At 38.3% G+C, this 15,364-nt stretch overlaps 1 protein-coding gene across 4 annotated transcripts in view; it reads left to right on the plus strand.

The window, feature by feature from the left end:
- The window catches only part of SHROOM2 (shroom family member 2), a 129,347-nt gene that overhangs the window by 42,155 nt on the left and 71,828 nt on the right, over positions 1 to 15,364 (plus strand). For 3 of the 4 annotated variants that reach the window (XM_063341399.1, XM_063341377.1, XM_063341394.1), the window contains exon 2: positions 9,878 to 10,029. In XM_063341399.1, coding sequence (XP_063197469.1) covers positions 9,878 to 10,029 — 152 coding nt within the window. Of the gene's footprint in view, positions 1 to 216; positions 327 to 9,877; positions 10,030 to 15,364 lie in introns of those variants that run through there. The other variant, XM_063341385.1, reaches the window with a different exon arrangement.

Here is a 15,364-nt window from a genome sequence, read left to right on the forward strand (position 1 = left end):
AGCACATAGGTCTGTTTAGAAAAAAGGAAAATTCCTTTTTTTTAAGAAAGATTTTTTACAAAAGAAAATCTGAAATGTATGGCAACGGAGCACTGATGGTTAGATGAAAAATGGCGGGATACCGTAATGTGAATGATGCCTAGGGGTATAAATTGCTTACAGAATTGATTTTGCTTTTTTCAGGTTCCTGACTCAGAAAAGACTTAAGATGTTGGTGTTTAATTCTAGCTATGTGAATGTTTCATGCCCTTCTCCAGATGAGTGCGTGCCCTAGGAAGGTAGATGGGTCCTATGTCATCTTGTCAATAAACCGGATAAAAACACTGGTAGTCTTTTTATTGACATGCTTTTATTATTGTGGCATCGTGAGAGATTTACACTGATTGTGTTAGCAGTCTGTCTCTGTAAGGACCCTCTGGTGTCTGACCGTACCAGTCAGCCTAGATAATGCAAGTCGACAAGGTGGAACAGCTTGGGCAGAAACTGTCATGCAGTCCTTTCTGCAGCTTGCTTTGTCAACCTTGTTTAATAATTTTAGAAGCAATTGCTTTGCAGTTCCTGTCCTAGAAAAAAAATATATTTAATGTTGCGTTTAGTGTTTGCTTTCTTCATCTCTTCATGTTTGAATTCTGGGTGAAAGTGGAGTGGGGGAAACTCTCTTCCTTTACTGGAACACTAATAAACAAGAACAGAGGAGAAACGAAGGGCAAGGTTACCCGGACCTTCTTTTGTTTCTATAATAATATGCATTTTTGTTTTCTTGAGGGTCATTCCACTAGCTTCCGAGTTTTTATCGCTATAAGAAAGGAGAATTGAGATTGCACACAGAATGCACAGCAGAAACATGGGTTTGGTAGAGTGGCAACAAATACTTACATCTATTCAGTTTGAATTACTACATACTTAAAGTAAATGAAGTTGTGTAAATATGGGGAGGAAGGAAAAATGTGTCGTCTTGTTTGAACTTGGCTTTAAATATTGGAAGCGTTGAGGAAGATGATGGCAAAGGAAGGCTTCAGTCTGTAATTTGGGTGCTCTGTGAGCCTGAATATCAATTCTGAACAGGGAGCAAAAGTGAAGGCAAAGAACAAAATCTGTTGTGAAATTTTAAACCCCTCAAATTTTAGGAGGAGCCTGACCCTTCTTTTGAAGACTTTTGTTTTATTAGCAGAGGAATGGGTAAGAGAATCAACAAATAAGACCCACTTTAAAATTCAACACCTTAGTGGGACTCTTCTTTAAAGTTGAATAATACTGCAAAGGGGAATTCTTGTTGAAGAAATTGCTATCAGTTATTACGAGAGCAGGTCGTGCTCTTCTCACTAATGCTTATGTCGGCTAGATTGTTGCTTAGACATGTAATATTATGTTCTGCCCACTCCACTGCATAACAGTGCATTCCTAAATGAATACTTCAGCAGTAACCATTAAAAATTACTTTTACTTTTGTGATAAAAATCAAGTTTTCAGGACTTGATAAAGAACATTCTTACAAGAATTACTGGGGAATTTTATACTTTCTCACTGTCTGAAAAACAAGCATCTGTGCTGTGACAGAGTGGAAGGTCCCAAATTACAGGCGTGACTATAACCCAATGATGGTACGAGTTTGTCAAGCATTCTGTTAAATATGAGCTGTGTGAGAGAAGGTATTTAAAATGCAAACCTAACGCTGTTTGTAAAATTCCTGTGGCTTTTGGCAGATCCATCACAGTACTTTTTGAAACTAACAGACGATGAAGCAGCGTTTTCTGTTGCTGGGTCTTAATCAGTACTACCTGTGTCTAGAAGTGTTGCTTTTTTCTGGAAATCACAGCAGTCTGTAAACATGGGCATAGATGCAACTTAAATTTTATGTAAAAGGTTACATTTAGACTGATTGAATGAAATAGGTGAAATTTATTTTCAGTATGTGTTCTATTGCTGTCTACTAGATCTTTCAATTATTTCCTTTGAGGCATGTCAAAGTTCTTCACAAACTGTAAGTTGATGAAACTGGACTTTTACTTTGTAATTAATGTACAACTGTGCCTACATGACCACTCAGACACACTCAATTATTTTTTTTTTCTTTGATTCGTCAGTAAGTCCTACCCTTTCCCTAGTTATGCAGTTGTGTTTCACAGGCTATTGGATTGTATTCAGTATATTATAGTCAAGGGCACATTGGCAAGCTCTGACATTATTTTCCTGGGATGGACAGGAAGGCAGAAAGATAAGCCAACCTTGTTGGAAGTATATGGTAGTTACAAAGTAAAAAGCCTTGAACCTTATGATCGTAAAGATTACTTTGTCAGGTCATATTTTTCCTCTTGGAAGTCTGTTCCTGTTATCAGTTTGAAAAGATAAAATGTGAGTTGTTTCTCTGTATAACCTCTTTTTTAACCATTCTTATCATTGTTCGTAGTAGCTGAAAGTGCAAAAATGTAGACCTATAAGAAATGCTTAATGTTAACTACACAGGTTACATATGTATACAGCCTATGTGTGTATATACATGTAATCATCCATAAGTAAACTTGCACAAGTAAATACAGATAAGCTAACCCTTTCAAACTTCTCTGGTAGAAGGTTTGTTAGAATAAGTAAACTGCATATAGAAAAAGTAGTTCTCTTTTGGCCCTCTGGCTATTTTTTTTTTTTTTGATGGCACAGGTATGTGCTCCGTTCTTACACAGGTTATTTTGTCATTTTGGAAAAAAGATAGGAAGGTATGTTTAAGAACAGTGTAACATATCCATGAATTCAGATGGGTTCCTCTGGACTGGATACCATTAGCTTCTGTAAAATGCAAAACCAAACTCTCAGCTAAAAATAAATAGGAATTATTTCTCAGTAATTCTTGAATAAGATAGGTACAGCTTGTCTGGACAAATGCTGTACTACATAACAGCAGTAGGATGGTGTCTAGATGTTGATGTGATCCTAGAAAAAAACAAAACTTGAGCTACTTTGCAAGTGTTACAAGCGCATTGGTGTGAGGGAGGGATGGGACTCAGGTTCTCCAGGTTCAGGATCAGCACCACCAGCAGGCTTCTCCCACCGCCCCTGCTTCCAGCATCTCCCTCTTTTCCACTCTTCTCTTGGCATTATTCCTATTCCAGGTAAGGCGGGGTCTGTTTTTGCTTTCCTCTTTTGCCTGGGTGCCAGCCTGGGGTTGTCAGGACTGTAAGAGCTGGGACACTTCCCTGCTCAACTCCCTGCTAGCCTCGAGGGTCTCTTGCATAGAAGGATCCCCAAAGACTACAATTTGTACCTGTTTAGTTTCTCTGTGAAGGTAGAATATATGCAGGCCTGATGGTGTGGGCTATATGGACTAAAAAGATGTGGAAATGCTTCTAAATGCTAGTCTGATAAGTCTGTAAAATGTGTCTAGCAAGACTTAGGTAGTAATAGCAAAAAAACCCATCCCTGACGCTAAACAGCCCCACCTTGCTTTTCCTGATACATTAGCTCTATGCTTTCAAAAACATCAAGGTGGGTTCTAATTTATTTTTCTTTTTAGTTTGAGTACAAGTGTTCAGTAGTGATGAAATGTTTCCAGCTTCTGTTACTGAGACAATGGAATCACTGTAGGGACAAAAAAAAAAAAAAAAAAAAAAAAAAAAACAACCAAAAAAACCCCTTAAAAAGTAAACATCTGTCGTTAAGTTTTTAAAACCTACAAATCTATGTGAAGTCTCCCTTCTTAATAATTTTCAGATGGAAATTGTTATCATTAGTTTCTTGGGGCAAAGATTCATTAAATTTTTAACTTTGAATACTTCAGTTAGCTCTCCTCAAATTTGCAGAGCTCATGATGGCCCTGTGATTCAAATAGACTAAGATATAATAACAGTATCCTCTTAGAAATAATAATTCATGATTTATAATCAGAAAGGTTTTCTCACAGCCTAATGGTAGGTATAGTTTTGAATGTAGGTTGGAATAAAGTATTAATCAGATTATATATATATGTATGCATTTTTAAAGAGGGAAATGGTGGGTGTTTTACCATACTTCTTATCTACTGCTGGTTTGAGGAACTCTGAAGTAAGGTTTGAGCCTGGAGTCAGTTTTTACAGCTGTAACAAATCCCCCACAAAAATGGCCTGTTATAGTGGAAGTGACAGCAGGCCCTTAATCAAAACAGTACAGTGGACACAATTATAAAAATTGAATAAATGCTTGAAGAACTGTATCAAGTGACAGCTTTTCAAAATATGATGCTTTCTTTAAAACAAAAACAAACAAACAAAAAAAACCCCCAAAGAAACAAAAAAAAAAAAACCCAGAAAAGATTGCTTGGCAAATATCCAAATGTTTAAATACACCAAATGAAAAGCAATCAGAAAGGGCTATGATGGAGGCTGTGTCTTACTACTGAACTCTATCCTTTAAAAAACTGCTTCCAAATTGATTTTTAAGACCCACCTGTTGACAGAAGGCAGCTCTCAGGCCAGCCTGACAGCTCAAGGTCTGCACGGCACGATGGGGGATGCTTTGGAAGAGCATCTTCCAAAGAGGTGGGTTTCTTTGCTTGTTCAGAGGTTCTGTGACAGTGACCGTGAGACATTGCCCTCTGGTCTAGGGAAGAAAGAAACTGCTGTTAGGGAAATACATTGCCCTGGACTAAATGTTCCTAAAATTTAGTGCTGTTTGCTGTGATGTTTAAGTGTAATCTGGCGAAGAGCAAGTATGGGTAATGGCTGGTGGCATGTGAAATGATGATACCAGGCAAAAGGGAAGTTCTGGCTTCAGTGTTAAAGTAGGGCATCACCAAATGCAGCAGACACCTGCCTGATCAAAGTGCAGTAATTGCCAAATTAAGAGTATTGGATAGTACTGCATAGGCCCAGATTTTGCAAGTTGGTAGCACATTGTTAAGCTTTCTTTTCTTTGTATGGTGTTCCTTACAGTTCATGTTGGGTGGTTAATGCTGGTTGTTGGACCCACAGTCTGCGGGGAGAGGTTGGCACAGGGTTACGGGTACCCTCCAGTGACTTGAGGGTTTGTGTGGAATTCCTTGCTTTGCTGCAGAACATCCTGCATCATTCTGGGCCTTATTTCCACATATGCTTCTGAACGCATCTGTAAAAGGGGGATAGAGCTAATACCCTGCCAGGTGTCCTCCTGAGAGTCTCTTTAATATCCAAATACTAAATCAGAAGTGGGAGTTTGACCCATGAGTCTTGCTGGTGAATGCAGCCCTTACCAGTCAAGACTGCATTTGCAGAACGTATAGCTGGAGCTAGGTTGGTTCTCTTACTTTTATGTTGATTCCTCAAAGTTACACAAATGCCAGGCTTGAACTGTAAAGGTATTTTTCCTTTGTTTAACTCTGTGCAAATCAAAATAATTAACGCTTCCTACATTTTACTTGTTCTGAAGATCTCATACAAAGACTGTTAGTTTTTTGAAAAATACCCGTATTAGATGCTCATAAGACAAACAACCACAGAATCATTTCTTGGCTGTATGAGAAGTGAATTATGATAAAATAGTTTATCACGGCTGATAGCAGAATGCTGATAAACGGTGCTGTTTTTTCCTGTGTTTGTCTCTGGGTTTGGGTTTCCATCCCGTCTCCCACCCTGTCCAGAGAGAGCATGGATAAGAAACTGTCGTCATTGTAAACAAAACTAGACCTCTTGTGTGTGACGCGGCATTTCCCCAACCTGTCTCCTGCTTGTTTATACAGGTGCCTGTAGAGGAATGTGGGTATTTTAAGTAAAGCGTCAGACCTGATAAACACAGAAGTGAAGGGGTCACATTCTAGAAGTGCTGCTCCCCATCAGTTGCATTTTAAAGCTGCATATGTAGGCCATTATTTTCCCTTTTGCATGTATAGGGACTTGCAAGTGTCCTTTGAATGTGTTTGTGTATCTAGCTGTTAGACTTTTCTCCATGGCTTGGCTCTTCCCCTATTTCAAGGCACGCTCTCCTTTTCATAGGAAGAATTTCATGTACCAGGCTTAGATGTGTTGTTTTTTCAATATATCTTTTTTTTTTTTAATCCTAATCATTATCTGCATCTTGTATCAGTGTCTCTTCCTGTTTGTGGATATGGTATTTTATAAGCAAAAATAACTGTTGTATCTTCCCAAATTTAGTGCAGTTAGAGTTATGACAGCAGAAGTCCATGGTTCCAATCCTCCCTGATGCACAGATCCCGAAGTTTGCCTTTGCTCTTGGCCATAAGGAGGTCATCAGGGACAGCAGGGTGAGAGTTGGAGACTCTCTAAACAGATGCTTTTTGTCAACAAACATCCTTTTCATCCCCTCTTGAAAATATTTTTTTTGGTAGCAACATCAACATCCCTGCTAAGGATAGGAAGTCATGATGTTTACTCTTGTTAATTTAGCATAGTGAGAGGGGTATGGGTTGTTAATATGTATTGAAAGCATGATTTGAGCATTTGTAGAACTCTTCTTTACTCATCCAAGATATGCAGTGTAACTAGACCTTTTTTTTTTTGAAGGCTTACTTCCGTTATTTATAAGAAAATGAGGTGTTGATTGCTTTTCTTGTACGTGTGCTTTGTTTCCTGCTATTGCTATAAAAATGTGAAGATGTATACTTCATGGGTGTTCAGTTCCTGCAAGTAGCCCAGCCCCAGCAGAGGGGTTGTTCAGGGTTACATCCAGCCGCATCTGCCGGTGACTGAGGCAGATCTCTTCTTGTTGACTGTTCTTGAAAGACTTCATCTTAAAGTGCATTTTCAAGGTTTTATTTTCAGCTATTAACTGTCAGTTTTTCTGGGCACCTGAAATCCAGAAAGAAATTGGGTATTACTTAGATAAATAATGGGGACTTAAATCTTAAAACTCAGGCTTAAATCCTGAACGCAGACTAGCATAACTACTTCTGTACGTGGTTAAGTGAAGTACATTCATGTTTGAGGGGTGAAAAACAGTTGTGAAATTTTCAATTGTGTTTGCTAGTTCTAAATGTTTATGTATTTAGGTCTGATGAGAAGGAAAAGCTTATCAATGGGTGAATAAATAAAAACAATAAAGGGAAACACTCAGAAGCAGAAAAAGAGAAAACCTGAAGGAGAAGCTGGAGTGGCATTGTCCAAGTTTGCACTGAGGAGGCAGGTTAGTAGGGCAACTTTTTGAAGAGGTCTTTTCCTCATGGTTTGGTTTTTTTGTTTGGTTTTTTTTGTGGTTTTTTTTTTTTAGTCATTATGACTAAAGGACTTTTTAGTGTGACTGAAGAAATTGTTAGCTAGACAGGAAAAATACATAGCCATTTCCACTTAAAAGTGCATTGTCAAGTGGAATCGCATTCATGCAGCCTTTCGGGGATCTGAGGTAAAACCAGTACAGAAGATTTATGTCCAAATTTGTTCAGCTTCAGGAAACTCTTGCTGTGAATGGATATGTAGTCTTTATTCTCCCTTGCTGCAGCTGATCTTGAGGCAAGGTATTAAAGAAAGGCGCTTCTAGTTTTCGTGAATACAACTTCAGCTTGATTTTTTTAAATTTTTTTTTAAGGTTTTTTTTTTTAATGTTTTGTACAACCAGTGTCTCTTTGGGAAGCTTGCACTGTGTGGAATGTGTAGTTTCCCTGCTGAAATGAAAACTCAGAGGGGGTAACTGAATACTCCCTGCTGTCAGTGCATTGCCAGCCTGAAGGAAAAACAAACATGCTTCCTGAGAACAATGAGCATTCCTTGAAACCCTAGGAGACAGATTTTGGTCTTTTTTTTTTTTTTTTTTTTTTTTTTTTTTTTTTTTTTGGTAAGACAAAAAAGACCCTGTTGAAGTCTTCAGGCCCAGGTGGATAGGTGCCTTGCTCAGGGCATCTACATAAGGGCTGCAATTGGTTGGCATCTACATTTGTGAGTTTAAAATGTGTCCTCCTATAAGATATTTTCCCTCTTTTTTTTTTTAACCTCTGTTTGACCTTCTCCCTACAATTCTAGTGATCCAACTCTGACTTACATTAACGTTTTCGCGCTGCTTTTCTAACCTACTGGGCTTCATATCTCCAAATTCCATTTATTTAGTAGTAACACAGAAATGCATCCGAACGCTTGAAAGACTTGCGATTGTTTTGTAAAGAGGCTTGAGATTCACGAGTCTCAGGCTGCCTGTTCTCTTGTTCAGCTCTGCCTGACTTCAGGGTCCCTCATATGGCAGCCACTCTGTACTTGACATCTCTGAACTTAAATCTTTCCTTGCATATAAGCGATTTCTGCTGCTGTTCCTTTGTTTTCAAGTTTACTGAAGGTTTGCAAAGATAATTCAGTATTCTGATAAATTCTTGATGTTCAGAGGATACACAAGCAGGTCAGAAGCAGGTCATAGCTTGAGAACTAGATGTATTGGGATGTAGAAGCTTGCTCCATCTTTAATTATCTGTGTTTTTATTAAGATAAGAAGTTCTGGGGATTAAATTGCTTCATTAGTATTAATAATGAGTATTTTGGAATGGGGTATAAGACTAAGCATTTTATATGGCATTCTTTTTGGCTTAGATTTACAGGTCTGAAGACTTTTAAGAACATTTATCCTGAACTTACATAAAGAGAGCTTTTGTGTGCCTGCAGTGAGATTGGTGGGGTGTATGAGATCATCCTAATGTACTTTCATCAAGAGATATTGCTTTATTTTATTAGGTTATTTAATTTATACTTTGGCTGCTGGAGTGTCCCTAAAACCTGTACTGTGAGCTTCAGAATTCATGAAGCTATGTTTCCTCTGGATTTATCATGTTGTTGATTGACTTTAGTGCCTCAGAAGATGGCAGTTCTTTTATGAAGCTTTCCGCAGTTGGGGTGATTACAAGGATTTCTTCTTTGTAGGTTCACTGGCGTTTAATAACGAACTCAGAGATACTGTGGTCAAGGCACAATATAATGGAGACATAAATGAAACTCTTTGCTTTGAAGTCAAAGTGTCAAATCTGGAAGATGAGGTGGGATATGGATTGTGAAGGAGGAATCAAATTAAAAGCGTAGATCATGAGCCCAAGCGACTGAGAAACTGGAGGCTGTGTCAACAGCAAAGGAGAGATGGGAAGAAAGTGAGAAAGCCGAGGGCCTGAATTGCAAAGTGTTCGACACCTACAGCTATATTTGAAATCAGTTCAAACTTGTGGTACTTGCTAGTCTGGCTGATCAAGCTTTTGGGATTTGTTTTAAATTTTAAAAATGGGTAGCTCGTAATGGGTTAGTTTCCTTCATTGGCATGGGAATGGCCAAAAACTGACTCTTTAATTTATCTTGTGCGTGTTTTGCTACATGTTATGAATAGTTGTGTAAAAATTCAATGCATGCAAGAGATGCCTGTGGCAGCAAAATAATCTTCCAGTGAACTTCCCTTAGTTTTGCTGTGTTCTTTGGCAGTGTGACATGCTGTTTTTCTTCCTTGGATCTCAAATCGTCTCTTCTAGCCAGAGCTGTTAGCTGTATGGATCGCTTTATTTTCCAGACCAGCTTGTTATGCAATATTTGGGGGTTTCATAGCATGCCAGATTTTTAGAGTTGACTCTGTGGTTAATGTTATTGGCTATATGGTTAATATTATTGATTACCTCCTGTAGAGAACCAGATTTTAAGATGCCTGCCCAAAGCTCTATTTGCAAGTATGATTACCTGCCTGTATTGAATGGAGCTCTAGATCACAGAAGCTTTTGACTCCCAAATTTCCATCGAGCTTTCTGGTTTTCTCAGCTTTCCCCCCTTCCATTTGTTTCCTGTTCTAATTGTCTCCATTACATCATTACTCTCTTTATAGTGTTTTTAAATGTATTTTTAAAAATAATTTTAACCACTTAATTACAGTAGTAATTATTGTATGAAGCCAATATTGAAAGCTCATTAACTGATTTTAAAGGCATTACTATGCAACCTGAATAATTCTACCATTTGATATGCTTTTTCTTCAGATTGAAGATGGGAGCAAAGCTGCAGCTGTGGACAAGTTACTGGCTGGAGATGAAATTGTTGGCATCAATGATGTGGGCCTCTCTGGTTTCCGACAAGAAGCGATCTGCCTGGTGAAAGGTTCACACAAGACGCTGAAGCTTGTAGTAAAAAGGTAAACTTGTGTCCTTCAGCTGGAGAACCAAATGTGTTCCAGGCTATAAGCTACTGGGCAGCTAAATTGGCCAAGACTTGGCAAGATAATGATGTTCATTCAGTGTTATTAATGTGCGTATTGTGCGGTGTTACCTCCTTCGTGAACACAGACTCTTTATGGATGAAGACGTGGGGAGAGGTAGCCTATTGATCAGGGCAAAAACTGACGCAATATATTTGAAACTGTTGTGATGGGATGAGTTGGGACTCTGTTCCTTTCTTTATTCCTGAAGTGGAGGGCCTGAAGCAGGCTGTCCATCCCACCCTGCCTTTGGAGTGCAGACACGGAGAATGCTTTTTAGAACGTTCACTGTACAGACAAGTTGGGCTGTGAAGAGCGGGTTACGTGGGAAGCTTTTGGCAAAATATTTTCCCACTTTTTGAGAATATTTGAGGTCTCAAGCATTTCTTACCGGGTTTTGGGTAAAGAGTACTTTCAGTTAGTTATTATTGAAGGGGAAAAACTGAAACAGCTTATCAAAACAGAACAAGGTTTGGAAACTTTTTGTTTTGTCTCTTTGACTTACGACTTTCAAGTTCACACTTTTTTACTAACTTGAATTAAAAATAAGTTTCATAAAGTAACTTTGATAAAAGTTGAAAAGAACTGAAAGTACTTTAAATCTTGTAATTTCTGAAAAAAGATTTTGTTTCTGGGTTTGAATTCTTCTCATTAATTTCCTACTGTGATGAATCAGAACATTCTAATTGATTACTTTTATTATTTTTATGTATTTTTGTTATTATCATTTATTTTATTATTTATTGTTAATTTTATCAAATTATATCAACCAGTCTTTCATGTGAGAATTTTAGGTGTCTTTATTAAAATCAAAAAAGAATTTTGCCACAACACTGAAAACGCTGAGAATTGGGGTTTGACAGGTATGATTATCCAGTCTGTAAATACAACCACCGTCTGAGGCTGTCTTAGCTGAGGACTGTGTTTTGTGAAATAGCACTGATAGGTAAGAGAGGTACAAAATCATGCTTTTCACCTTTGGTTTAAGAAGATGTTTTTGACAGAAGGAATTACGGGAACCTGAGTCTCTTTCACAAGTGGTAGTTTGTATCCTTACTAGTAGCTGCTTCCAGAAGATCTCCCAAAATTTTTGTAGCACTAAGGCTAATAAATGCAAAATAAAATGCTTTTTCAACTACTGCAAGTCACGTTGATGTTCAGCACTTGCACTGCCTATTCCAGTAAAAGCACTTTTGTTATCAGAAGTTACATCAGTTGTTTCTGTCACAGAAAGGGAGAACTTCAGGGTTGAAAAGTTTTATAGACATCGAAGAATCTGCTAAGACAGCAAGTCCTAATTACTATGAAAAGTTTTAGACCAAGTGGAAAGGCTCCCTCTTTCTTAGTGCTTTTAAATTTTATGACAGCAGCTTGCTCAGAATTTGCGAATTCTGATCTAGCTTCGTAAATGGCAGGAAGTTTGATGCTGAAATACCCTCGTGAGAGAGACAGCTATGCCATTCTTGTCATTCACAAGTACTTCACCCCATGCATGTGACTTTCATACAGCTAAGCAAGCACTAGTTTGCTGCTGGGGATTTGTGGCCGTTCTCTGCGACAACAGTCCCCATTGCTATGCACGCTTGCATGCAGTTTGGTGCAAAGCTGATGGTCTTTCATCAGTCCTTTCTCATCTCTCCTCTTTTTCCTTCCCTAGCACACGTGCAATCGGCAAAAGCAACCTTGCTGTTCTAGCCAAGAGGCTGAAATAGCGGCTGTTGTTAGGGAAAACGGTATTTTTTTGTCTTAAATTCATGAAGATTTCCATAGCTCCCAAAAGAGGCAAGAGCCTTTTGGGTCATTGACAGCCTGCATAATATTAGATAAAATTTCATAAAACTTGTTGAATGAAATTAGCTAGGGTTTTTTGTCTGTGTTTTTTCAACTTTGCTCTTTCCCTTGGAAAGTTGCCTTAGGACATCAGTCCTTTGACGATCAGAAACCTTTTAACACCCAGTCTCATTTTATTCTTGGCCAACTTGTTCTCATGTCTGGGTGCTGAAATAGCTTTTCTTTTCCTGTTGGAAGTTCAAATGATGCAGGTTTTTATAAAAGCCTTGTTGCATGCTTTCTTCCAGAAGTTATGGTTTGAACAACAGTATTGTTTTGTTCTATTTGCCCTAAATCTTAGGCAGAATTTTTATGAGTGCTTTAAACAGTCCTGTCTTTAAGTAAACCAGTAGTTCAGTCTTTGTGTGAGCATGCCTGCAGATCTGGATTGAATTGGATCAGGGAACTGATCTGACTGCAAAATTACTTGGGGAAGTAGGTTTTCAGCTGGATAGGACCACCCCTTTTAGAGGCAGTCTGCACGTTAATTAATTACAGCAATCTTGAAATGGCTGCCTTAGCATTTTTAGACTATTTCAGTCTTCTTCAGATCCACCCTTACTGGTTCTCTGGGGAAACGGGGGATAGTCCCACAGTTCCCTTTCATTGAGTTACTTATAAGATGAAGTATTGATCTGCAAGTTGCCGTAGCATCTTTTTGTCTGCTGGTCCTGTGTCCTTTGTCTGGCACTATGATGCTTGTCTATAATGTTGATTTAATATTTTATTCCCTATGGGTGTCAGTGTGATAAACTGAAGAACAAAATAGATGAATGGTTTGAGGTTCAATGACCCAGTCCTGAAGGTTTGAGGAATCTTTGTTTTAGTCATGTTTGTCCTTGCTATCTGTGAGTTAGCTTGGGAAGACAAGATCTAGATTTTGTGTTGAAAACTTTTTTCCCTAGGGTTGTTTGTGGTATCTATTTCTAGACTGATCCAGAAGTGAAAAGCAAACTTTATAAAAACTATCATGATGTGGAAAAATTACTTTTTAATAAAATTCTGCTGGTAAATAGAGAACTTCCTTCTTATTTATGTATTAATCCCTTCAGTAGAATTAATCCAGAAAAATCAGGTTTTATTTGTCACTGCTGAGAAGTGTGTCCATGTAAAGTTCTTCCATATGGGTCACTCCTTCATGCAGTAATGCCACATCCTGATCTTCTATTGATCTGTTTCTGTACCTGGGAAGCAGTAGGGCATGCTATTTTCAGTTTAGAAGTCTATCGTATCTACAGCCAAGACCAAGTGAAAAAGTATTGCCATAGTGAGTAATGTGTTTCATTCACTATAATTAACTTGTGACTGTAGCAAAAGTTTCTCAAGGGGCTGGTGCTGTTCAGCAGTAGTAGCTGGCTTCCACAAAATTATTTTTACACACTATTTTTGAAAAATCTGATGCTTGACTTGCATAGGGAAAATAACATTGATCTCTAAATAAAAGTGCCTGTGGTACCAAATACTCAGCATAAAAGTGCTGGCTATCAGCATACATTCTTTGCTGTATTTTTTGGAAACATGCATAGTTGAGGTCTAAACCAAATCAGGACTGTGCAACTGGCTCAACAACAAACGTGATGTTTAAGTAGCTTACATATATTGGTGGTTGAACAAGTGCAGTGTTCTTGGATTTGGATTAAAAGAGGACTCAGGAGGCTTCATGTTGTTTTCTCAAGTGGATTTGTCAAAACAACACATCTTAATTATGTGCTAGTTCTTGGGTGTAGTATTGAATCGTTTCTTGAGTAGATTCCTTTCTTAGGAAAGTGTGCTTAGGACACTTCTTACAGGAATTGTGTGTGAATTTCTCTTGTTTTGGAAAAGATGTGTGCCTCTCTGTATACACACATGTAAAATTGCTCTGAGTGTTGATATTAAGTGTTGATACTTGATGTGGTTACCATATTCTGTGTAATTGAACTGTTTTGCATACACTTCTACCTTAAATTGCCTTCTAGTTATTGAAGCTAATTTCCATTCCTCTGCACATGCTAGACATAAGCATATACTGCAAATCCATTAAAATTTGGAATAATTTTTCACTATGAATCCATAAGACACATTGAACTCTTAAAAACTGACATATAGGTGACGCTTCCATTTGTAGTTTATTAATGTTAAAAAGAGGGTGGGATTATACAGCCCTTGGACCATATAATAGCTAAGAAGTTATGTGGGGTTGTCCTGTTGGCTGCTTGAATCATCTTTTAGTGACAATGGAAACAGGTGGGCAAGGGAGGGAGTAGCCATGGACTACTTTTCCTCAGGCTCTGCTGGTGACAGGAAGCTGGACTTCCAGTTCAACTTGACCAGCGTTGACCAACGCCTGAGAACCAGCCTTAAAATTCTGGAATAGTTCTGGCCGTGTTGCGCACACACAAATGGGTGTGTTTTCTTTTCCTTTACGTAGCATTTCGTTTTGGTGCCTTTATGTGGCGGAAGTGCAAGCTGTTTTTGCAATGCTGAGGAGTTCCTTGGAGAGGGAAAGAGAGTGAGAGCAAACACACTTGCCATCAGAAGTGTAGTCTGAATGCTGAAATTTGCTGTGCTAAATCCTAATAAGGGAAGCGAATGTCATGATACATGAACTATAAACACCTAGATATGGAAAGATAGGGTAATCTTTATTTGCATGGCACTTCACAAAGAGATACAGCCATTTAATTGAAGTCAACAGAAGGAGAGTTTTTAATGAATGTCCCGAGGGCTCTGAGATCGTACAGTACTGTTTCCAAACCTGAGACCTGCGTGGAAACCTGGGAATAAAAATCTGACAGTCATTTACAGTGTTCAGATGGGAGATCACTGAAATTTTGTCACATACTGAGCGGAAAAATGTTCAACACCCACAGTGACCTTTCCATAGTGGGTTTTGTGTAACTTAATGGGGCATCTAGTCTTACCCGTTTATCACTTGTGGAGCAGCTGGCTGTGCACTTCGTAGCTCCTTTTGGCTGCAGAAGTACTCTCTGAAACTTGGCAATATCAATTTGTGAGATGACTTGGGAGGATGAGGGACTTCTGGTTTTTGTATAATTACAAGGTACAGATTGAGGACTGTGAATTCTGCCTCTTACCTGCATTGGCTACTTGATGGTTCCGGTTCTATAGATATCAAAATAGTATAGGAAACAAAAGTAGAAAAATACATGTAGTATTGCAGATTTAAGCAAGTATTATAGATATTTAGTCGACAGTTATGGTTAAGTATTGCTCAATAAACCAAATGCATTTGTGGAGAATCACTGTTGAGTAGGACTAAAATCCATTTTGCCATTAAACTTGATTTCGTTGCTTCTCGAACTAGGGTTTGTTACAGCAGAACGAATAGCAGTGATTGCTCTCTTGCTGACCAGTAGACATAGTTCTTCCTTTTTGAAGATTGACCTTGGCCTTGACTGACTAAGATGAATGGGTTTTTATTATTTTTTTTTTAATGCCT

This window comes from Chroicocephalus ridibundus, chromosome 1 (genome assembly GCF_963924245.1).
Source record: "Chroicocephalus ridibundus chromosome 1, bChrRid1.1, whole genome shotgun sequence".
NCBI lineage: Eukaryota > Metazoa > Chordata > Aves > Charadriiformes > Laridae > Chroicocephalus > Chroicocephalus ridibundus.